This window comes from Meriones unguiculatus, chromosome 14 (genome assembly GCF_030254825.1).
Source record: "Meriones unguiculatus strain TT.TT164.6M chromosome 14, Bangor_MerUng_6.1, whole genome shotgun sequence".
NCBI classification, from domain to species: domain Eukaryota; kingdom Metazoa; phylum Chordata; class Mammalia; order Rodentia; family Muridae; genus Meriones; species Meriones unguiculatus.
This window is the reverse complement of record NC_083361.1, coordinates 50,024,256-50,048,613: the sequence shown is the minus strand read 5'-3', so window position 1 is coordinate 50,048,613 and position 24,358 is coordinate 50,024,256. Positions and strand designations below refer to the sequence as shown.

The window sequence follows — 24,358 nt, the reverse complement described above, 5'->3', positions numbered from 1 at the left end:
AAAATGTGCGCATGTGCGGCTGTTGGCGGGACGCATGCGTAAGGAGCAGCAAGATAAACCCGAGCCACTGCGGCACGTCTGGCGCAGAGAGGAGAGGAAGCTGGAGATGTCTGACGCTTGGTTCTGAGGAGCGATTTGCAGCGCGATGGAGCGAGCAAGGTCAGCGGGGCCAGTGGTTTCTAGTACTGAGGGTATGCGCTTTTTGATACAAACATTTTGGATTTCGAGACCTTGAGGTTTCAGATAACCCGGAAACCTTTATTTTTAAAATCAGAGCGCCATCCTTGGGAGCCATCAGACTTCTTGGGTGGGTCTAGTGCGGCATCTGCACCATAAGCCACTGTGGGTGATTTGGTGGTGGTCTGAGGAGGTGACTGTGGGCTCCGGGATGACAGAGCTGTTTTGCCGCAGCCGTGGAGCTGTTTTGCCGTGGACTGTGGTCTCCTCGAGGTTGGAACTGTGTTGCCGCGGCCCATAGCTTCCGGGGATGACGGAGCTCCGTTTCTGCAGCCTGTGGGCTCTGGGAGGTGGGAGCTGTGTTGCTGCCACCTGTGGGCTCCGGAATGACGGAGTTGTGTTGCCATGGCCTGATGGCTCCAGATGACGGAGCTGTGTTGTGGTCATCGTGGCCGCGACTTGCGCGGCTCTGGGGAAAGGTGAGCTTGGTCTGCGGTCAATGGCTGGTTTGCTATAGGGAACCTTTGCGACCGCTTCAGGATGCATGTGGCTTTGTGGCTAGAAGATACTCACAACTAAAAAGTGATGTGGTCCGGTTCTGGTTGGTTTGGAGCCTTGGAAATCGGGGTTTGTGAATTAGCCCTTAACAGGGCTCTGCCTGGGTGGGGCCTCTTGAGGGTCGGCAGAGGTGGCTCTGCAAAATCTACCATTAGAGGGGAGGGGTACGAAGAAATCCGTGTGGGCTGGCCTAAGCTCAGTCTAAATACTTTTTTTCTTGCGATCTTCTCTTGTAATTAGGTTGTATATTGTGCTTATGTTGTTTCCTTTTGTAGATTTGGGCCCTGCTGAAAGCTGCAGTGTTCCATTTTGTTTATTTTGTCACTGTCAACCATCCTTCAAGTGCAGTGGTTAATGAATGAAATGTATGAAAAACTTGCTTTACCCACTCACTGAATTGTAGATGTAACAAGACAATGTCTTTTGGTTTTATTAGTTTTTCTTGGGTTCAGAATTTAATCTTTGGTCGTCTTGGTATTCTCAAGGGGTCGTGTCCTATGTCAGACGCCATTGTGATGTTCCCCAAAGATGGCCGCTGCTGCAGAGGCGCTGATGTGCGCAAGCGCAGCAGAGAGGTATAGGGGGGTAGTAGACCCCTCCCCACTATGGTGCAATTCATAGCAGGTGACTGCATTTGTCATTTTTGAGGAATTGGAATTTCAGCCACACCCTCTTCTAAGTACCATGAGAACTGAGCCTACCTAAGATAACTGGCTTACTCCCCTTCCCCCACAAGAAAAGCAGATGCAGTAGCAGTGACACCCACCTGCCTGCATTGACGCCAGATGGGAATTAGCTGAGTAATTGCGCAGTATTTGCGTGGAGGGGATTGCAGTCATACGCTTAAACTCGTGCTGTAGCTGCTCCTCTTTACCCCTCCTTTACTGCAATGCCTCAGTGGGGAGGGGGGAGGGAAAGGAGACTTGTTTGCGCAGGCTCCTTCACACAGGCCCTTAGGTCCTATCTTTCCATGACCTTTGGTAATGGAAGATGTGTCTGTCGGGGGAGAAGGTGGAGTCTTTCCATGACCTTTGGTAATAGAAGATAGAATGGGGGAAGGTGGAATAATATACAGAGGTGAGAGGAGTGTACTACTTGTTCCTGTTTGACAGAGCAGATGTCTTCCCTGTCTTTGTTTTGTGCTGCAATAGATGGGTGAGAGTTCATTCAGAACAGTGTAGACACCTCAGGACCAATTCGTGATGCTTAAGACAGCCTTACATACTGGATAGGGAATTTATATTTATTTTTAATATATGCTTAATTTTTTACTTTTTAATATCTCTACTGTTTCGTGTACAGTCAGGTTTGTTATTTTTAGGGCAGACTCAAAAATTCATTAATTGATTCTCTTCCACATGTATTTTTTATTGCCATTTTCCAGATTCAATAGTTAACAGTAGTCTTAAAGTTAGTATTATTCCATCCATCTTAATGTTTTGGTATTCTACTCTCTTTCACGGCAATGTTTTTGTTAAAATGGGGGAAAGGAGGAGTGTCATCCCAACAAATATGAAAGACATGCCCATAAATGAACCCACCCACCCTTGTCCTTAGCAGCTAAAATTAGAAATTGTAGCTTTCTAAAGAGAAGACAAAAGTGAGAAAATCAGGAGCATTCATGCTATAAGAATTACTCCCCAAGAATAGTTTTATTGAGGTATTAAGTTAATGATTTTTTGAGACTTTTGAAATTGAAGGTACTCTGAAAATTTAAAAGAATAGTGAACCAAATAACCACATTTTAATATTCCTAGTTAATTCCTTATTAGTATTTTTATTAAACATATTTTAAAAATCTTATACAAGATTCTGCCATCCATATTAATGTCAGACATTGTATGTATCCAGCTTCATGGGAGCTGTTAATCTATTCCCTGTCTCCTTACTCTAGTCCTTGAGACCACATCTATGGGCTACTATGTGTGCATTCAAGTTGTACTTTCAAACAATTTTCTTACCAAGCTTTTTTTATGTGCTTAGTTTCTTTTTTAAATCTTGATTCCCTTCACATTTATGGGTAGGTAGTTTTTAGGTTGTAATCTTTAAAAAGGTACATTTAAGAAAATAGGCTACAGTTTTGAACTTTGTCTTTCTGACAGTCTGATAATTTAGCCTAGGTTGACCTTGAACTTGTAATCTTCATGGTTCAATTACCAGATTTCATTTACATACCTTTAAAATGTTGTATGTGATATAATTTACTTAAGTCTTTGAGAGGTGCTAGAAATATATATACTGCTTCAGATATCTTTTGGCTCCCCTTCTTTTTGTGACTTAACAAACCGCTTATTATGGTTACCATGTTGTAATGGCTGAATCAGATCCCTTTGATTAAACTTTCTCCTTTTTCAAGACCTTTGACTTTTCATGTCTTTCTTAAGTGCTGATTTATTTGTTTCTGAGATTCATTTTGTTATTATAGTTTTAAGGCAGGATTTAAATGTAACTCAGGCTGGCCTCAAAATTCAATCATACCAGACTTCAGAGTGTTGTGAACATTGCTGTACCAGACACTGATTCTGAAAATGGTGTGTGTCCCTCCTTCCATTTACACGTTAAAATTACACATTAAATTACACAATACACATTAAAATTACACATTACACATTAAAATTACACATTCAAATTCAATGACCACATTTTAATTAAGGGAACTTTACTGTTGTTAAAGGTGTAACTTGACTTGTTCAAGTTTGACTGTTCAGCAAAACTAAATGTATGTTAAAGTGACTGAATTTAGTCACTGATTCATTCTACTAAATACTCCCATTTACATCTTATTTATCCCTTTTTCTCTACCCAAATGTATGTTCTTTTAAAAAAATTCACATTTGCCATATAGTCTTTGATTCTAATCTCCTGTATTTATTACTACACTCAAGTTTCTTGTCTAAATAATTTTAGGAAAATTGGCACTTGAATTTTTGATTCAGCCATTTGGATAGGTGGAAGATGGAACCTCAGATTTGCATTTCCCTGATAACTGAGGATGTTGAACATTTCTTTAAGTGTTTCTCTGACATTCTGTATTTTTCTATTGAGAATTCTCTGCTTAGCTCTGTACCCTGTTTTTTAATTGGATTATTTGGTTTGTTGATGTCTAATTTCTTGAATTTCTTTATATATTCTGGATATTAGTCCTCTATCGGGTATAGGGTTGATGAAGATCCTTTCCAAGTCTGTAGGCTGTCGTTTTGTTGTGAGGTCAGTATCCTTTGCTTTAAAGAAGCTTTTCAGTTTCATGTTGTCCCATTTATTGATTGATGCTCTTAGAGTCTGAGCTGTTGGTGTTCTGTTCAGGAAGTTATTTCCTGGGCCAATGAGTTCAAGGCTTTTCCCAATTTTTCTTCAAACAGATTTAGTGTGTCAGGTTTTATGTTGAGATCTTTGATCCACTTGGACTTTAATTTTGTGCAGCATGATAGATATGGGTGTATTTTCATTTTTCTACAAGTGGACTTTCAGTTAGACCACCATTTGTTGAGGATGCTATCTTTTTCCATTGTATGGTTTTGGCATCTTTGTCAAAAATCAGGTGTCCATAAGTGTGTGGGTTTATTTCTGGATGTTCTGTTTGATTCATTGATCCACCAGTCTGTTTATATGCCAGTACCATGAAGTTTTTATTACTGTTGCTCTATAGTACAGCTTGAGATCTGGGATGGAGATACCTCCGGATCTTTTATTGTTGAGGATTGCTTTAGATGCTCTGGGTTTCTTGTAATTCCATATGATGTTCAGAATTCTTTCAAGTTCTGTAAAGAATTGTATTGGTATTTTGATTGGAATTGCATTGAATCTGTAGATTTCTTTTGGTATTGGCCACTTAAGTATATTAGGAAAATTGCTTACCAATTTTAAAAGCAGAATCAAAATGCCAATTTTATTCTACCTATTTAAATTTTATTTTTAGGGTTTTTGTTTAAGCAGTAACTAAGTTGTTTTATTTTTTATAGTATTTTTCTTATCTATTCTATATACAAGATATAAAAAATGACTTTGTTTTGAGATATGCCTGATACATAAAATTCCATATATATAAATACACATATATATATGTGGATATGCATGTATATGTATAGTTATTTGTTTATAAGTAACTAAATTTGAAAATACTGTTTTTGAAGCAGAGTATATATTTATCCATCATTTCCGGAAGCTCCAACTTAATTTTTTTTTGCAGATTATGTTTTTGTGTTGCCTTGAAAATTATAGAGTTCAATAAATTATATAATTAACTAATCTTCTCTTTGCTTTGGGACTGTCCTATCTACTTCAGGTTGTCTTTAAATCTTCCACCATCCCCCCTCCCCCCCTCTTTCTCTGTGTGTGTGTGTGTGTATGTGTGTGTGTGTGTTTATGCCATGGTAACACGCCATCTTGGTTAAAAGTCATTTCATTTCTTAAGCTTGCTTATAATTCAGGTGTCATTTTAGAGACTGTTACCTATCCAAGATCATTAATGGTAGCAATTTTCAAATTATATTGTTTGGAAAACTTAACTTTAGTTTATTTTCTGTGGATTTTTTTTGACACAATTAAGATACTATGAAAACAATTTAGATACTGCTTAATCAAAAACCTGAAAATAAAATTTAAATAGGTAGAATTCAGAGAATTGGCATTTTGATTTTCCTTTCAAGATTCTTTAATTACCTGTCAAAGGTCTTTCATTTGTCCTTTCTGGATTGGTATTTCTAATTTCAGTCTTATGAATGATTCCTGCAGTTCTTAACATGGCCACACTGTGGCTATTGCTGTAATTTCAATTTGACAGATGGCCATTTTGTGATGTGTTCTCACATCATGATTTTGTGCCAGTATTTTGATAGCACTTTGCTTAAGCAACTCTCCTATTTCTTTGTAAATTCTGAAGACAGCTACGTTTACATATGGATATTTTTAATTAATAATTTTACAGTTTAATTTTTTTAATCCTTCATTAGTCTGTTATATAAATGGGTTATAATTTAAAAATGTTTTCCAAATATTTTGGAGCTGGCTTTGCTACATTTGGTGAATAGGGCTAGTGCATATTTTTGTATGTCTGTGTGTGCGTGTGTGTGTTATCTCTATGTTTGAGAATATAGTTGGAGATAAATATATTTTACTTTATTTCCTGATCTTAAAGCCCAGGTTTTCTGATGTAATGTTTTTCTTAGATAATATTTAAATCAAAGATCTAATATTTTAAAATATAAAATATTCTGATTTAATTTTACTTTGTTTTATCACTCTATTATTTGACACAGGGCCCATGTGTTAGCACTGGCTTCTTGGAACTGACTGGTTTTGAATGTAGAAGGATCTGCCTGCCTTTCCCTCTCAAATACTGGGATTAAAGGCACACTTCGTCATAAATTTAACTTGCTTGAATTAGAGCATGAGTATCTTTTAACATCCACTAAGCTAAAGATAAAGGTTCTAAATGAAGCATTTTTTTTCATTCAAACTTTTATTTTGTTTTGAGTGTGTGTTTGAGGTAGGGAGTATGCATAGCAGTATGCTATGGCAAATATGTGAAAGTCAGTATAATTGTATGGAGTATGTTCTTTCCACCTTTTTAAAGGTCCAATGATCAATCTTGGAGTGTCTGGTTTGTACCTTTACCTTTTGTCAATCCTATATAGTTGTTTAATGTAAGGACTCATTTAGCCTAGACTTATCCCAGATTTGCTAGAAATTGAGGATGTTCTTGAATATTACATTTTTATTGAGCCCTGTCTTCACCTCCTTAGTGGTAAGATTACAGTATATATGACCAACTCTGGTTTACATAGTTCTGGGAATGGAGCCTAGGACTTTGTTTCCTAGTCAAGAGCTTTGAATATCAGTGCCAATCCTCATAATAAATACATTTAAATATAATTTTGTTTCATAAACCAATGCATTTCTTAAATATTATTTTTTTCTTATTTTAGGGATCGCTTACACCTGAGAAGAACTACTGAACAGCACGTGCCAGAGGTAGAAGTCCAGGTCAAACGCAGAAGGACAGCTTCACTGAGCAACCAAGAGTATGTGAAGTTTCAGTTAAGAATCAAATCACAGAAAACTAGCGTATAAAGAAGAGAGTACAACAACATTAACTGTATATGTATACCTAATATGGAAAATGTAACAAAATAATGAAATCCTTAAGTGTATTGTCTTAACATAAGTCAACTTTTATTTCATCCATGCCTTGTTTGATTCTACAGAGATACACCTGCCTCCACCTCAGGAATGCTGGAATTAAAGGCATACACCACCACACCTTGCTCCTTAAATGCTATTCAGTATAACATGTGATGTTTCTTGACATTTTCAATTATTGGAGTATTGCATCCTTCTTTTTCCCATTTTTTTTTGGTGCTATAATTAAACTTACAGCTGAGGTTTAATTTTTACTTTGTACATTCTATACAAATGCTCTATTTTTGCATGTGTAAGGGATTTTTTCCTTTAGAATTCCATTTTACATTGTTTGCTTTTTTTTTGCATTGGTGAGTCATAAATGTACAATTTCCTCTTTCCCTGTAATATTTAAGCTTTATTGTTTTTGTATTAAGTTGAATAGCCTCTGCCGATCTAGACGTCATCAGAAAGCAAAGCATGATCTTAGCTCTTTTTTGTTTTTTGATTTTTTTTTTGGGGGGGGGACAGTTTTTCTCTGTAGCCGTGGCTGTCCTGGCCTGAAGCTCACATATGATCTTAACTCTTGAGCTTTCTCCACATCTCAAGTGCTCGTATTATATTTGTGCAATGTACAATATCTGGCTATATTTAGATTCTTTAATTAGTATATCTTTGTTTTGTTGAGACAGGGTTTCTCTGTGTAGCCTTGGCCATCCAGGACTCACTTTGTAGACCAGGTTGGCCTGGAATTCCCAGAGATCCACCTGCATCTGCCCCCAGAGTGCTGGAATTACAGGTGTGTGTAACCGTGCATGGCTAAGATTTATTATTTATTATTATACAGTACTCTACCTGTATGTATGCCTACATACCAGAAGAGGGCACTAGATCGCATATAGATGGTTATGAGCCACTATGTTACTGCTGAGAATTGAACTCAGGATCTTTGGAAGAACAGCCAGTTCTTTGAACCTCAATATTTTATGAATTCTTTGAATATACATGCATACAGAAATCTATGAGTCTAATAATTGATGTTTTATTGTCTAAGTGAGCATCTTTAACGGATTCTGATCATTCATATATAAACTCTCAAATTGAGTCTCAAAGTTATTACCAATTCATTCTGCTTTTTTGTAGAAATAATATCTAATTGGTCTCATTTAAGAGATTTTTTTGGCATTCATCTATGTGGGGGTGTAAGAGTAAAGATGAGAGTTTGGTTTTCAACCATATGCCTTTGTTACCTTTTAACATTGATTCATCTACATATTGACTTTATTTTATAGTATACATATTATGAGTGCTATAACAACAGTTATTTCATATTTATATTACACTGTTTAATAATTGTTTTCTTATATTCAGGGTCAGTCACTGCAAATATGATTTATTATTTGTTTTACATCCTTTATGCTACAGGAACTTTTTCAAAATTGTAGACAGTAGACAACATTTTGTGTCTTAATTTTTATTTCTTCATTGTATATTTAAATGGTGTAGAGGAATTTTAATCCAGCAGTATGGCCACTCTGGTAAGGGGTCACATCCAAAGACCTTGTAGGGCTATATGATCTGGCTGGAATGCAGACACCTGGATTACAGGATGATCTGGCTGGATTATAGACATGCCCTTAGTACGTGATAAACCTTATTGAATGGTGAATATGAGCTAATGGAAGACAAGTTACAGTTTATAAATTCAGGTTTATTGGGAGGAGCCCTCAGCTACCATGCAGGGGAAGGAGCAGAGAGATAAAGGCATACTCAGAGTAGAGGGAATGTGGACAAGGAGAGGAGAAGAAACACAGAAACAAGGAAGAGAGGGAGAGTGAGAAGAGAGAGAGGAACCGAAATGTCTGGATTACATAGTGAAGGGGGAGGGAAAGCCCCTGCCCCTGATTGGAAAGTTGAGAGTAGATGGCAGGGTATGTCAGCCATGACTTTCAGCATGTAGAGACAGAGGGATGCTGGAAGAACCTCAATGCAGGTCCACCTTGGTTGAAAAGGCACCTCAGCTGCTTATCTGGGTATGATGCCCAATATGTACCTTTAATCCAAAACAATGAAGGAAAGTTTAGTTTATAGAAGTTTAGAAGAAGGCAAGGTTAGTTTGTAGAAGTTAGTTTATGGCAATCCTGTTTGAAAGTGATGTAATTGAGGGGCAGACAAAGTGATTAGTCAGAGAATGGTTTCACAGTATGAGTTAGAGATAGGATGCATCCAACTCCCAGGAGAATAGGACAGGAAGAAGATACTTAAGAGCAGCACAAGGGAGAATGAGGTGTTTTTTTTTTGTTTTTTTTTTTTTTATGAGAGTTTCTTAAATGGACAGTTTTACAGAGAGCTTGGAGAGAGAACAGGTTACACAGAGATGAAGAAAGAATGAGCCAGATAATGAGGAGACAGAAGATTTAAACATTGTCATAATTAGTTTGAACAAGTCAGTCAATTTGAATCAGTCAACTTGGAAAGAAGTTTAGGCCAGAACAACTTAATTGAACGAGATAGTGAGAGTTCAGAAAGAGCTAAAAAGGGTTGGGATTGGCTCGCATCTCATGCCCTAATCTGATGAAATAAAAACATTACAAAATTGTAGTTAAAGGTTTACAGGGTAAACAACTGGTGGGAGCCAAAACACTCTTAGCCAGGTAATAATGGCATTTGCCTTTAATCCCAGAGGCAAGAGGATCTCTGAATTTCAGTCTAGCCTGATCTACATAGTCAGTTCCAGAACAGCTACCTAATGAGACTCTGTCTTAAAAAAAGAATAATAAAAAAGAAAAAAGTCATCTTAATCATGCTTTTAAATTAAATTTTTACTTTATCGATTGCTTTGGAAGTATTTTATAAACATTAATACTTATTTTTGCAAATATTTTACTGTCTTTAGTATAATTAACTATTTCAGTGCAGTGTGGCACCTTTAATATAGACTATTATATATTCAAAGATTTTTGAAGTGATTATATTCCAGAGGTATTTTAGGACTTAGATGAGATTATAGAGAAAGAATCCTCCTCCTCTTTTTTTAAATTGGTTTTGAGGAGCTTGGTATTAGCCTAGTATTCACAGCGTAGCTAAGATGGGTCTTGAACTGGACATCATAGCAATCCTGCCTTATATTCTTCAGTATTATAGGTTGTGTTACCACAACAGACATCTTTTGGTTTTTGTTTATTTTTCCCTCTGATTTTGTTCCTTGTTTCACGGAGGTTTCATCACATAGCCCTGGCTGTCTTAAAATTCACTCTGTGTACCAGATTGGCATTATACTTGTGGCAATTTTATCTCTGCTTCTTGACTTCTTGCATTGTAGGTTTGAGACATTGTACCTCAATAGCTGTGGTGTTTTGCTAGAATGTTTTATTTTTACAACAATAACATAGATGACTCAAAAATCTCATTCTAATTTGTTGGGATGAACTTGTCTTTTTTCAGGTATCAAATATATAGGCACCTTTTTAACAAGGTATATTACGTGTTACCAACCAAGACCAGAACAGGTTACTTGTATCCCCTGGGACTAGAATTGACAGAAGGTTTTGATCCACTATGTGGATGTTAGGAATTGAACACTTGTCCTAAGAGCAACAAATGTTCTGAACTGCTGAACCATCTCTGCAGTCTCCCTTATTTTTTACATGGTGGGGTTTGAGACAGGGTTCCTCAAAATCCTGTTTCCTGGCTGTCCTGGACTCATTTTGTAGACAAGGCTGCTTTCAAACTCAGATCCATCTGCCTCTGCCTCCTGAGTTCTGGGATTAAAGACGTGGACAATCACACCCGACCTTTTTTCTTTTTTTAATATGTTATAACAGGTTCTTGCTGTGGCAGAAGCAGGCCTTGAACTGGTTCTATTGTTTCTACTTTCTAGGTGCTAGGATCCATAATTTGTGCCATTTTGATGCCTGCTCACTTTAATGATTTTTTTTTTTTTTTTTTGAGAAAAGGTCTTATTCTTTTTTATAGTTCTCTCTCTTTCTTTCTGGCTTTTTGAAACTGTTATTTCTGTGTAGCCCTGGCTGTCCTGGAACTATTTCTGTAGACCAGTTTGGCCTTGTACTCTCACAGAGATCTGCCTGGCCTCTGCTTCCCAAATTCTGTGATTAATGGCATGTGCCACCAACCACCAGGAGATAGGGTCTCATTTTACAGTTTAATAGTGTTTGTAATTTGGTATATACATTCAAAATGAGCTTGTGCCTATCTCCTTGTCTGTTCTTCCTGCATGCTGAAATTACAGCCATATGTGAAAAAACAGGATTGTGATTTTGAAGAAGAAAAATTATTTTTCACAGATCTCTAATATGTATAAATACTGTTGGGAAAAGAAAAGTGAGTTGGGGAAATGGCATAGTTTTCCCATTTGTCTCTTTTCATATTGAGGATAAGTAAGTGCCTTGGGAGGATAAATAGGAATGGCCTCATTAATGCAAATCTCTTGCCCATCACAGAGTTGAAATTATTTTCATTTAATGTGATTGAAATATGAATATATATTATTGATAGTTTCTATATGAGTACTCTTAATTTTTTTTGTTCTTAGGATATACCCTATACTACTAGAATAAATATCTAGTAGTTGTTTATATCCATTTGTGTGGGCAGAAATCCCTGATTATACACTATATTACTCATTGTATAATGTACCTAAAAGACAATATTTTAAAGTATGTTAGCCTTTTCCTGGTGACCCCTTTTTAAAGGAGTATAAAATGTATATTTTCATTATTACTGATGTATACCTATATTTCTTTTTGCCATTTAAAATTTTTGTGCTTTTGTTATAGGTGTCACTTGTACCCACGGCATTTGCAGCAGCAGCAGCAGCAAGTTCCTGTGGTGGATTTCCAGGCAGAACTGAGACAGGCATTCTTAGCTGAGACACCAAGAGGTGGTTAAAGCAGCATTGGAACATCAAGGGTGGTGGAAGTCAAGGAAAAGAGGTTAGAGTTAATTTCAAAACTAAAAGAAGTAAAAAGAAAGAAGAGCATATATAGGATTTAACTGATAAAATTACTTCTTCATAAAAGATTTGTGTACGCTTTCTAAGACAAATAGGAATAGTGCTTCCTCCAGACCCAGCTATACCACTGCTAGGTATATACCCAAAGTTTGTTCAAGTACACAAAAAGGACACTTGCTCAACCATGTTTATAGCAGCTCTATTTGTAATAGCCAGAACCTGGAAACAACCCAGATGTCCATCAACGGTGGAATGGGTACAGAAATTGTGGTATTTTTATACAATGGAATACTACTCAGCAATCAAAAAGGAGGAAATCATGAAATTTGCAGGCAAATGGTGGGACCTAGAAAAGATCATTCTGAGTGAAATATCCCAGAAGGAGAAAGACAAACATGGGATATACTCACTTATATAGACCTATAAGATATGATAAACATAATGAAATCTATACACCTAAAAAAGATAATCAATTGAGCGAACATGGGGTAAGATGATCAATCCTCGTTTAGAAAGACAGATGGGATGTACATTGAACGTATGACAGGAGTCTACTGAGCGCATCTGAAAGACTCTAACTAGCAGTGTTTTCAAAGCAAAGACTCATGACCAAACCTTTGGCAGAGTACAGGGAATCATAAGAAAGAAGGGGAGTTAGTCTGATGGGGAAAGGATAGGAGCTCCACAAGGACCAAATATATCTGGGCACAGGGTCTTTTCTGAGACTGACATTCAACCAAGGACCATGTATGGATATAACCTAGAACCTCCACTCAGATGTAGCCTGTGGTAGCTCAGTAACCAGTTGGTTTCCCAAAGTGAGGGGAACAGGGACTATTTCTAACAGGAACTCAATGACTGGCTCTTTGGTCTCCCCACCCCCGAAGGAAGGAGCAGTCCTGTTAGGCCACAGAGGAGGGCTTTGCAGCCACTCCTGAAGATACCTGATAAAACAGGATCAGATGAATGGGGGGGAGGTCCCCCCTATCAGTGGACTTGAAAAGGGGCACGGTGGAGATGAGGGAGGGAGGGAGGGACTGGGAGGGGATGAGGGATTGGGACAGGGCTGGGATACAGAGTTAATAAAATGTAACTGATAAAAAAAAAAAAAAAGATTTGTGTATCCCAGCACAAGATGCACAGAAGTTTCATACAATACACATATTGAATAACATTGAAAACAGTATAATTGTGATTATAAATATTTCCCTGATGTTTCCTTATTCTATTTTGGAATGCATTAAAAAATTCAAAATAAAATTTTGGTTTTAAATTAAAACAAATTAAAAAAATTTTATTGAATTTTCAACTTTGCAAGAAACATACTTCATTTATTAGTTAATATCATATAATTCCCTCTTTCCTTTTAATATTTAACAGTGTTGTATTAGCTTTTGTTACCTTCAGGAAATAGTGTTTTGTTTTTGAATATATTGAATTGGTTATTTTAATTATGAATCTGCAAATGTCCTTGTATGGTTGAGCATCTTTTGGATATATGCCCTAATTTTCTGAGAGCGCCAGATTGATTTAGGAAGTAGTTGTACAAGTTTACATTCCCAACAACAATGTAGGAGGGTTTTCCTGTTTTTATATCCTCTCTATTATTTATTGTCACTTGAGATTTTGATCTAAACCATTCTGATGGGTGTAAGGTAGAATCTCAGGGTTGTTTTGATTTGCCACTCCCTGATGACTAGGGAGCATTTCTCTGCCGTTTGATATTCCTCTGTTGAGAATTCTTTTTAGCTTCTTGGCCAGGTTTGAGTACCAGGCATGCCTTCCCTCCTTTGGAGTGAGTTTTAGCTTCAATTATCTATCTATCTATCTATCTATCTATCTATCTATCTATCTATCTATCTATCTATCTATCTATCATCTATCTACCTACCTACCTACTTATCTATTTTTCTCTGTATAGACTTGGCTGTCTAGACTCACTTTGTAGACCAGGCTGCCCTCAAACTCAGCAATCCACCTGCCTCTGCCTCCCAAGTGCTGTGATTAAAGGTACACTCTATCATACCTGGCTTAACTTCAATTCTTTATTACTTAAAAATAATTGTGTGTTTTTGCAGGAATCTGCAGAGGCCTGAGACAGCATTACAATTCCCTGGAACTGGAGGTGTAGAGAGATAGTGATAAACTCCTGTGTGGTTTATGAGAACTGCATTAGGGTTCTCTGCCAAACCACAGTAGGAAGTGTTTATAACCACTGTGTCATCTCTTCATTCTGTTTTCAGTTTCTAAAACTTAATCAGTTTAGCCGGGCATTAGTCCCAGTACTCAGGAGGCAAAGGAAGATGGATCATTGGTTTCTAGGACAGCCAGGTCTACATTATGACTTCCAGGCAAGCCAGTGGTATGTACAGAGTGCCTCGAAAACTAATAAAAGAATTAATCAATTAAAAATCGACAGCTAACTTAGAATGCTATTGGCTACTCTCATAACATTCATGCCACCATTGCACCAATAGTCATATCTTAACATGCTCATTGTTATTGTAGTTCAGTAAGACAGACTTTTATCCAGCATCTTGTATGTCACCTTTGGACACTGAAAACTATCCAGCAATCAGTCTTCTGGCTCAGTTACTATTTGACTGATATTCCTGTTTTCTGCAAATAAACTATGTGGTACCTTTAGCAATAGACAGTTGACATTCAGTTCTGGTGGAAAACATAAAGTAATGGCAATAGACTACTTATTTTATGCACACAGGTGGGCAAGGAGTCTTCACTACACTGCCCACTCAAGGGACATATTTCACACCTGGCAGATGGTGGTTTGTAGAGATGTTTTTTTTTTGGGGGGGGTTAGTTTATATAATAACTTGTTGAAAATGTCTTTCCTCCAATGTGTATTATGTCATCTTTGTCAAAAAGTAAGGTAAATGTAGGTGCATGGAACTTGCCTCCATTTCTTTCCTCTATTTTGGTTCCATTGTTCTAAGCATTTGTTTTTTTTTTTTTTTTTTTTTTTTTTTTGTGCCTATTCCATATTAATTTTGTTACTATGGCTCTGTAGTATAACTTTAAGTCAGGTAATCCTTCCAGTATTATTATTTTTGTCAGAATTTCTATTTCTGTGAAAAGTGTCACCGGCATTTTTATGGAGATTGTTTTCAGTCTGGAAATTGTTTTTGATTGTTGCTCAGTTTCACAATATTAATTCTACCAACTCATCCTTAATTACCTTTCCATTAGATAGTTCCTTTATCTGTTTCTTGAGTTTGAGAGTTGTAGTTGCAGAGGTCTTTCATACCTTTGGTTCAGTTTATGATTAAGTATGTCTTATTAATTTATGCCTTTTAATTTTGACACTATTTGTAACCAGCTTCCCAGATTTTTTTAGTGTGTTTAGTACTTATAGATGGCTACAGTAATGTATATTCTCAATACTGAAAGTTTGATAAAGATGTTGATTAATTCTAGTTTTCTGGTGGAGACTTAGGGATATCTTTTATAGTATCATAACATCTTCAAACAAATAACTGACTTCTTTGTTTCTTCCTATTTCTATTTTGTTTCTCTTTCTATTTCATTATCTTCTTTACTATATTGAATAAGAGGAACTCAGTGACAACATTGTCTTGTTCCTCATTTTATTGTGATTGTTTTCATTTTAGGATTGTCATTTTTTGCCTTTATTATGTGGAAGTTTGCTACCTACAATAATAACTCTTCTAGATTGGTGTTTTTATTTTATTTTTTTATATCATGTAGTATTGTTAGGTTTTTGTAAAAGGAATTTTCTGCATCTTTAGAGATGGACATGTGACTTATCTTTATTATGAGATTTATTAGATTTATTAATGTGTGTATGCTGATTACCCTTATCACTTTTTGATAAAACCAGGTTGATTACAGTGAATGATGTTTTTTGATGTATGTCTGTATTAATTTGTAGGTATTTGGGTTGAAAAATTTTACATGTTTATTAGGGATTTAGGTCTGTTCTTTTCATTCATTGTGATTTTACCTGGCTTTGATACTGCAGTAATAATAGTTTTACTGGAAGGGTTTGCATTTTTCCATATATGTGTGTATGTGTGTGTGTGTATTCCTTTTCCTTCCTTCCTTTTTTTCTTTGCTTTTTTTCTGTCTGTTCATTTTCAATATAGGGTTTTGCTGTGAAGCCCTGGTGGTCCTAGAGCTTGCCATGATGATAAGGCTTGCCTTGAAATCAGATCCATGTGCCTTTGCCTCCTGAGTGCTAGGCTTGGAGATGTGTGCCACCACTACATGGCTAATGCTTTTTCTAATAACCTTTTGAATTTTAGACATTCATTTATACACATCATTATCCATGAGTTTGACTTTACTGGGATTACGGATGCTGGCATCTTTAAATATTATGATTGGTTAAATTTTAGGCAGTAGTAACTTAATGCTGAGTATGATGATGCTTGCCATTAATCCCAGCACTCAGAAGGCAGAGGCTGTGAGGCTAGCCAGGTCTACAAAGTGAGTTTCAAGACAGCTGGAGAAATGTACAGGAACACCCTGTCTCAAAAAGAAGTAATGTGCTACCTTGAAGCACAGCGTGGTACATTTGTTTGTGGAACTACACACCAAAACAAAGATTTGATAGTTGGATTAATGGTGATACTTTAATATAGGAAAGAAAAAAAGTTATAGGAAAAATCAAATAAGATTATACATCATAGGCTGAGAGCTACATAAACTTTGGAGTGAAAAGTGGCTTTAGAATTATGACACAGCTGTCTGTGATAGCACATGCCTTTAATATCATCAATTCAGGGACAGAGACTGACAGGCAGATATCTAGGCATTCAAAGCCAGATGCTACATAGGAAGTTCTAGTTCAAACAGAGATTTATAATAAGACTCTGTTGTAAAGAAAAAATATGATTAAGTTTTGTACATAGGTCAAGTGCTGGTGACTTTTAAGACTTTCAAAATTCTTAGTTTTTCCTTAAACTGTTTCTGCCATCTATCCCTTGAACTCTGCCTCAGCATTCTAAATACTTTGATTACAACCATATGCCAGATCAGCTTCCACAGTTTATGCTGGTTAATGACATACTTGGTTCATGGTGGAGTAAGACTAGCCTTTGTAGCCGGGTGTGGTGGCACACGCCTTTAATCCCAGCACTCAGAGGCAGGCAGATCTCTTAGTTTAAGGCCAGCCTAGCCTACAAAGTGAGTCCAGGATAGCCAAGGCCACAAAGAGAAACCCTGTCTCAAAAAATAAAACAAAATAACAACAAAAAACAAAAACAAAAAAAAAGATTACCCTTTGTGATTTTTGAGGGTACCTACACATTAAATATGTTAAGCCAAAAAGTAGATGTAACTAAAAAGTAATATGAATGAATGCATGTATTGTAGTGTTTTTAAAATGTTTTAATATTATAAAGATAAATATTTGAAGAATCTTTGTTTTGTTTTGATAACAGCTCTGGCTGTCTTGGAACTTATTCCATAGACCAGGCTGGCCTTGAACTCAGAGATCTGCCTTCTTCTGCCTCCCAAGAGATGGCTTTAAGGTGTGTGCTGCTGCCACCCAGCCATTTAATTATTCTTTTTATGGGGGGTTTTCAAGACAGGGTTTCTCTGTGTAGACTTGGCTGTCCTGGAATCTCTTTGTAGACCAGGCAGGCCTTGAACTCACAGAGATATGCCAGCCTCTGCTGCCCCGAATGCTGGGATTATAGGTGTGCACCACCATGGCTGTCTCTCATTTGATTATTCTTAATGGAGTTTGGGAAAAACAGTCAGTTGGCAAAGTGAATTTCTTCCAAGGCAGAGGATCTGTTTTTTTTTGGGGGGGGGAGGATCTGATTTTCTATTTATCTATATATTGATTGATTGATTTTCAATTTATACACTTTGTATCCTGGCTGTAGTCCCATCCCTCATCTCCTCCTAGTCCCATTCCCACTCCTCCCCCTATGCTCTTTCCCTAGTCTCCTGATAGGGGACATCCTTTGTCCCTTCTTTCTGGCCCTAGCCTATCAGGTGTCAACAGGGCTGGCTGTATCATCTTCCTCTGTGGCCTGGCAAGGCTGCTCCTCCCTTAGGGCTAGGTGATCAATGAGCAGGCCACTGAGTTCATGTCAGAGATACAAAGATACATGTGCAGACAAAGCAAAAAGCTTTTTTTTTTTTTTTTCTTTTAAATGCTTGGGAATAGTAGGCTACAGCTTTAAATCCACTGCTGGTACACCAGAGACAGGTCAATTTCTGGAGCTTAAAGTAAACCATGGGTTCACAATTTAGCCAGAAAGGCAGGCAGGCAGGCAGGTATTGCTATATATCTAAAAACATAAATTCAGGAAATCTTCACAATACTGGTGGCCAGTGGGTTTCATAGATCTTGAAGGTAAAATGAGTGTTAAGATAGAAGACTGAAATTTATTCATTGTTGGATATGGGAGCATGGATATTTATAAAGCTATACTGTTTGAAAAGCTTTGTTTCTTAAACTGTAGATTGAAGTGTAGTCAGTTATAATATGCTTTCCTCTGTAGGACCCCTCCACTGTTTGTGAATCTTTGATTAAAATTACATCTACATCGTGTCTAAGAGCCTCCATCACACCTTTATTTATAACCTTCCCCCGAGTATTAAAGATCTTGAAATTTTACTGTTGACAACAGCTATTGTGGAACAGCAATCATGGTAAGTTGTACATTAAAACAAAGGGTTGGATACCTATTTTATTGACCCCAAGTCCTAGTTTCTTAAAATGTTGGATTTTTCAGTTCTGAAATTTAGAAATGGATTTATCCATAGACATGGGTGCTTATTCTATTGCTTATCAATTAAGATATGATCTATTATTGTCCTGTTTATGATGGTCAAAAGTTTTGGAAAGAGTGACAAGGGATGTCTTATCATTTAGATTTTAGTCGATTATAGCTTTTAAGGGATTAACCTTTAAATAGATGACTTTTTGATTGATAAAATTACAGAATACCATCACAGACTACTGGGAAATAGCAGCTTTTGATTTAATTAACATAGAGAAGTAAAATTGGAGAAAGAGATTATCCTAAGTAGAGTACTGTTATTCTGTAAGTCACGGGCAGAGATTTGCAAAGGAAAAGGATATTACTCTCAAATTCAAGGTTTGTGACTCATGCCTAAAACCCCTACTTTGGGGAGTTAGAGTCAGGAAGAGTAAAGGGGTCATAGTCATCTGTGTAGCAACTTCAATACCAATCTTGCTACTCTGATTCATTTCTAAAACTATCAAAAGAATCTTAATAATACTGATGCCGGTCTGAATCTGGGAGCCGTTTGAGGAATTAATGGATCATTGTCAGTTCATGGAGTTGGTATTTGTCGTTTTTTTATTGAGGTACTTTTTTAGGTCAAGTTGGTATTTGGGTATTTGTTGTTTTTTTTTTTTTTATTGAGGTACTTTTTTAGGTTGACAAAGTAATTCCTAGGGCTAGGTGCTCTGTTAGAAGTTTATAAATTCTTATTGGAAGGAAAGCATGAAAATTTAATAGCAACTGTAAAGGGCAATTAGGTGGAGTCTCCATTTTAGGAATAAATTTAGTAGTCTTACTAGAGACTTTATTAAACTTGGTTATAAATGTAGGTGATGACCAAAGACCTGTTAAAAAAGAACTGGTCTACAAATGAACTCATCATTGATGTTTTTTACAACTTGCAGACTGTGGGTAAGAGTAGCAAAATGCTGCAGCACATTGATTATAGAATGAGATGTATCCTGCAAGATGGAAGAATCTTCATTGGCACCTTTAAGGCTTTTGACAAGCATATGAATTTGATCCTCTGTGATTGTGATGAGTTCAGGAAGATCAAGTAAGTCTGTTTTGAGTCCTTGATGTCTACATGTAGAAAAATGTAAATAAATCCATATTTATCACCCTGCACAAAATTAAAGTCCAAGTGGATCAACGATCTCAACATAAAACCAGATACACTAAGTGTGTTAGAAAAAGTGGGAAAGAGCCTTGATCTCATTGGTACCTGAGACAACTTCCTGAACAAAACACCAACAGCACAGGTTCTTAAGATCAACAGATAAACAATTTTACTATTTATACATGGTAACTAATTCCTCAGAGTAAGCAGGCAGTTAAATTACTGTTTACATATGAAACTTTGCATAGTTTTGTCTTAATTGTATGGATCAGAAAAATTTATTTCACTGATTTGTATTTAATTTTCATTTATAGGCCAAAGAATGCAAAACAGCCAGAGCGTGAAGAAAAACGGGTTTTAGGTCTGGTGTTGCTTCGTGGAGAGAACTTGGTTTCCATGACTGTGGAGGGTCCACCTCCTAAAGATGTAAGGAAGGCGTAGGGCAAGATATGTTTTTGGCTTCATTTTAATTTAATACTTGAAGGTTAGATCTGTAATGTGGAAGCTACTTTGTTCTTTGATTGTCTTTATCAGTATGCAGTAGAGGCACGTTATTACATACTTAATCAAATAAAGTGTGCCTACTATTTAATATCAGTACTGGGTTCAGCTGTATCTTTGGGAATGAAGGATTTATTTGATTCTACCTATGTGCTGTATACTTACTAAGTTATGGTAAGGAGTTGACTTTTTTTTAATAAAATGCACTTTTATTTTAAGTTACTTTGGTGTTATATAAGGTATAACATTTTTACAAGGCTTTTTGTTACTGCACAATATAGTCGTCCAGCTCTTGAAAGAACAATCACTGGAAAAAATGGATACCCTCTTAAATTTGTATAAATCTGCATGGAAAAGTAGTATAGTTTGGACTTGTATTTGTGTACTTTATTTCTCTTTTTCAGTGATTTAACTGAGTTAATTTGCCTGAAGCAATGGTTTTACTCTGATAGCAACATGCTAAGTCTATTAGAAGGTAAAGTGACTACCAGAGATTCCCATGAAGGTTGAAGTTATTAGTGATTTATTTTTTTTTTTTAATTAGGAAGGAAGTTGTTTAGGGAGTTGACCTCTTTGTGTGCAAGAATATAGGTTCACAGTTTGCAAAGCGTATATTCAAAATCTGAAGGGTGCTGTTGTGTTATACCATCATATTTATTAATTTATATATAGAGTGAATAGAAGATAGGTGGATTGTGAACGTGACTAATAATTTGACTTTCAACAAAATTTGAACAAATTTGCCATGTTTTGTAAGCTATACATTTTGTTTTTAATTTCAGACTGGCATTGCTCGTGTGCCACTTGCTGGTGCTGCAGGTGGCCCTGGGGTTGGGAGGGCAGCTGGCAGAGGGGTACCAGCTGGTGTACCTATTCCCCAAGCTCCTGCTGGATTAGCAGGCCCTGTCCGAGGAGTTGGAGGTCCATCCCAGCAGGTAGGAATCAGAACAAGGTTTTCTATTAATGAGAAAATATGACTAGAGCCTGCGAATGAGGAATTGTGGAAACAGGCTTGTCTGTTTGTCTGTCTGTCTGTCTGTCTATGATTTAAGTTGTATATGTTGTAAGAAGACTTGATACTCAAGAATTGATACTCAGGTCTGTAGACGGGGACTAATACTTGCTAAGTATATGCCAGTTTGAAAAAAAAAAATCAAAGGCTTAGAAAAGGTTAATATGCCAAGATTTAAAAACATGAGACTTAAGCTGAATGAAGGATTGCATGCCTTTAATAGCACCCACCATTCTGGAGGCAAAGGCAGGCAGGTCTCTGGCTTCTAGGGTTGTCAGGACTACTACATAGAGAGACCATTGTCTCAAAACAATAAGTAAGCTAAGAAGCCACTGTCCACCAAACTGAAACTCACAAAACAAAACAAACAAACAAAAACCCCCCAAAAAAACCTGGAACTGCAGCATAGTGAGAGTATTTGCTTAGCATACATAAATTCTAGGAGTTATTCTTCATGAGGTACATTTGTAGAAGATAATCACTATTCATTTTCTTGTCTTGGAAAATGAAAGTATTCCTCATCTTTCTTGTCATCTTGGTATAATTTCTCAGGTCATGACTCCACAGGGAAGAGGTACTGTAGCAGCCGCTGCTGTTGCTGCTACTGCCAGTATCGCTGGAGCCCCAACACAGTACCCACCAGGACGGGGAACTCCTCCTCCACCTGTAGGTAGAGCAACCCCACCTCCAGGTAAGGGCTTTATGATAGTGATTTGAATTTCGAAGAGGTACTACCATCTTGAAGAAATAACATCTTAAAGCATTATGAATGATATGAGATGAGGCATCATCTCTTTGCCTTGCTAAGTTTAGGAACTGTGCTACAAGTTTTACTTACTTTTTAATGAAAACGATTTTGTTTTGTTTTGTTTTGTTTTGGATTCCTGTGTAGCCCTGGAACTTCTCTTTAGACCAGGCGGGCCTTGAACTCATGAAAATCTGCATGCCTTTGCCTCCTGAGTACAGGGAATAAGGTGTGTTCCACTGTGCTCTGCTCTGTGCTGTGGCAAAAAGTTGTTTTTTTATTAATATGGAATACTCTGATTATGGAGGGGACTCCAACTCATCCCTACTTTCTCATTGACCAAAATTGACGCCCATTCTATCTCATTACGTTTTGAGAAGGCATCTAAATAACTGAAGTAATGTGAAATAAAATCAAACAAAGCAGATTTGACAAAAACAAACAGTAGAAAAAGAGCTAAAGAAATATCCAAAAAAAAAAAAAAAACCAACACACACACACACACCAAAAAACCCAAAACCCATACACTGAAAACACAATCACTCTCAGAAAATCCATAAAAACAAAACCAGAAATCATAATATGAAAGCAAAAATTAAAATTAGTTAATATTCAGACAAAGAATTATGAGACAAACCCAAAAATCCTATTGAGTTACTTTTGTTTTGGCCATCTACTGCTGGGCATGGGCTTATCTATAAGTGTGGTTTGACTCTAATTTTTTCTTTGCATGTAGTTACCAATTGGGGATAGCTTATGAGGTAGGATGAGAGCTTGTTTCCACTTCTGCTCTCAGTACTGGGATCCCACATGACATGTGCATACTCTGCATGCTACTACTACATCTGAGTTCATGTGTCTAGAACTTGTGGTTTTTCCTTTTCTTTCTTTCTTTCTTTCTTTCTTTCTTTCTTTCTTTCTTTCTTTCTTTCTTTCTTTCTTTCTTTCTCTTCCATCTTCACTGACTCTTGCAATTTCTTCTCTTCTTCAGTAGAGTTCACAAGGGGGGTGTAATTTGACAGAGGCATCCCATTTAATACTGAGTATTCCAAGACCTCTTACTCTGTACATTGTTTGATGTGGGTCTCTATTTGTTTCTGTCTATTGGAGGAGGAAGCATCTGTGATCTATGAATATCGCAAAATGTTGTTACTGCTACAGTCCTTTAGCAGAACAGTAATATTTTGTTTTCCCCTAGGTTTGTGGCTAATCTAGTCTCAGGTTCTTGGGTTCAGTTCTGAGAAGCTATGTGTCTGGGATAGGTTTCATCTCTAGAAGTGGACCTTAAATCCAATCAGATAATGCTTATTCCCACAAGCTTGTACCACTATTGCACCAGTGCATCTTTCTGACAGGTCAGCTTTGTAGGTCATAGAGTTTAAAGTATGGTTGACATACTACTTGTAATGAAAAGTTATATATTCTTTGGAATTGGGGTGACACTCTGGTATTATAGTATATGAAAGTTCATTTCTCATTAACATTTTTGACTTATTTCTTTAACCACTATTCTTTTTTTGTGCAAAATTGTAACAGCTTTACTGAGCTGATATATGAAGAGTTTACTTATTTGTGAATTTATCAGGAATTATGGCTCCTCCACCTGGTATGAGACCACCCATGGGCCCACCAATTGGCCTTCCCCCTGCTCGAGGGACACCTATCGGCATGCCCCCTCCAGGAATGAGACCCCCTCCACCAGGAATTAGAGGTTAGTGGTTATTTTAGGACCTAGGAATGATATCCAGGTCCTTCAATATTTATATACTTTTGATAACTTTAATGGAATTTTGTTATTTTTTCCTTTCTAGGCCCACCTCCCCCAGGAATGCGTCCACCAAGACCCTAAGATATGGTTGATAAATATCAGCCCTTCTTTCCCCTGGAATGCATCTTGTGAAATTGTGTAGCCTGCAAGCTTTTTTGACCCCTCTTACTGCATTAATTATAGATAATAAATACATAGAGTAATTGAATTGAGGTTTTTCCTTGTCTGTTGATTTTTGTTAAAGTCAGTGAAACTGAATGTTTTTTGGTGGTGGAATTATTGTGAAACATTATGTTAATTTTATATTAAGTACATCCAGACATGCATTTTACTAAAGGTAGATTCTTAGGATAAAATGGATGTGATGTATTTTCTTGAATCCTGACATTTATTTCATGCATTAGTTCAAAACCTTGTAAATAAGGAAAGTCAATATTTATTTGATAAGGTTCACATAGTATTTTGGTCACTTTAATATGTCATAATAAAGGTGTGAAAGATTGTTAATCAGATATTTAAATTCACTTCAATTTTGCACTGGCCTTTCATTTTTTGCTCATTAAAACTTGCAATACAAGTTAACGCTTTTGATAAAGGGATTACTTAGTGGGTCAGGTTTTCCATTTGTATGGAAGGCCTGAT

General features: G+C 36.7%; 2 protein-coding genes across 3 annotated transcripts; both read left to right on the top strand.

Moving 5' to 3' along the window:
* Positions 1 to 18,355, top strand: Snurf (SNRPN upstream open reading frame). 2 transcript variants are annotated; one of them, XM_060367256.1, is made up of 4 exons: positions 1 to 159; positions 6,660 to 6,755; positions 11,649 to 11,804; positions 18,322 to 18,355. In XM_060367256.1, exons 1-3 carry the CDS (start codon positions 146 to 148, stop codon positions 11,758 to 11,760), a joined length of 222 nt encoding a protein of 73 aa, XP_060223239.1. In that variant the 5' UTR covers positions 1 to 145; the 3' UTR covers positions 11,761 to 11,804; positions 18,322 to 18,355. The 2 variants fall into 2 exon arrangements, with proteins under 2 accessions (XP_060223239.1, XP_060223237.1); XM_060367254.1 differs by lacking the exon at positions 1 to 159 and adding an exon at positions 586 to 656.
* Snrpn (small nuclear ribonucleoprotein polypeptide N) lies at positions 18,333 to 24,223 on the top strand. The gene is made up of 7 exons (XM_021627105.2): positions 18,333 to 18,472; positions 19,476 to 19,627; positions 20,005 to 20,116; positions 20,974 to 21,126; positions 21,756 to 21,894; positions 23,534 to 23,659; positions 23,760 to 24,223. Exons 1-7 carry the CDS (start codon positions 18,470 to 18,472, stop codon positions 23,795 to 23,797), a joined length of 723 nt encoding a protein of 240 aa, XP_021482780.1. The 5' UTR covers positions 18,333 to 18,469; the 3' UTR covers positions 23,798 to 24,223.
* The last annotated feature ends 135 nt before the right edge of the window (positions 24,224 to 24,358 follow it).

What these genes read in the sequence shown, in the direction of transcription:
- Snurf (XM_060367254.1), top strand. Translation starts at nt 601, where the DNA reads ATGACGGAGCTGTGTTGTGGTCATCGTGGCCGCGACTTGCGCGGCTCT. An exon ending in TTGCGCGGCTCTGGGGAAAG is followed by an intron (nt 657 to 6,659) that starts GTGAGCTTGGTC and finishes TTCTTATTTTAG; the next exon opens with GGATCGCTTACACCTGAGAA. An exon ending in GCTTCACTGAGCAACCAAGA is followed by an intron (nt 6,756 to 11,648) that starts GTATGTGAAGTT and finishes CTTTTGTTATAG; the next exon opens with GTGTCACTTGTACCCACGGC.
- Snrpn (XM_021627105.2), top strand. An exon ending in TTGGAGGTCCATCCCAGCAG is followed by an intron (nt 21,127 to 21,755) that starts GTAGGAATCAGA and finishes ATAATTTCTCAG; the next exon opens with GTCATGACTCCACAGGGAAG. An exon ending in TAGAGCAACCCCACCTCCAG is followed by an intron (nt 21,895 to 23,533) that starts GTAAGGGCTTTA and finishes TGAATTTATCAG; the next exon opens with GAATTATGGCTCCTCCACCT.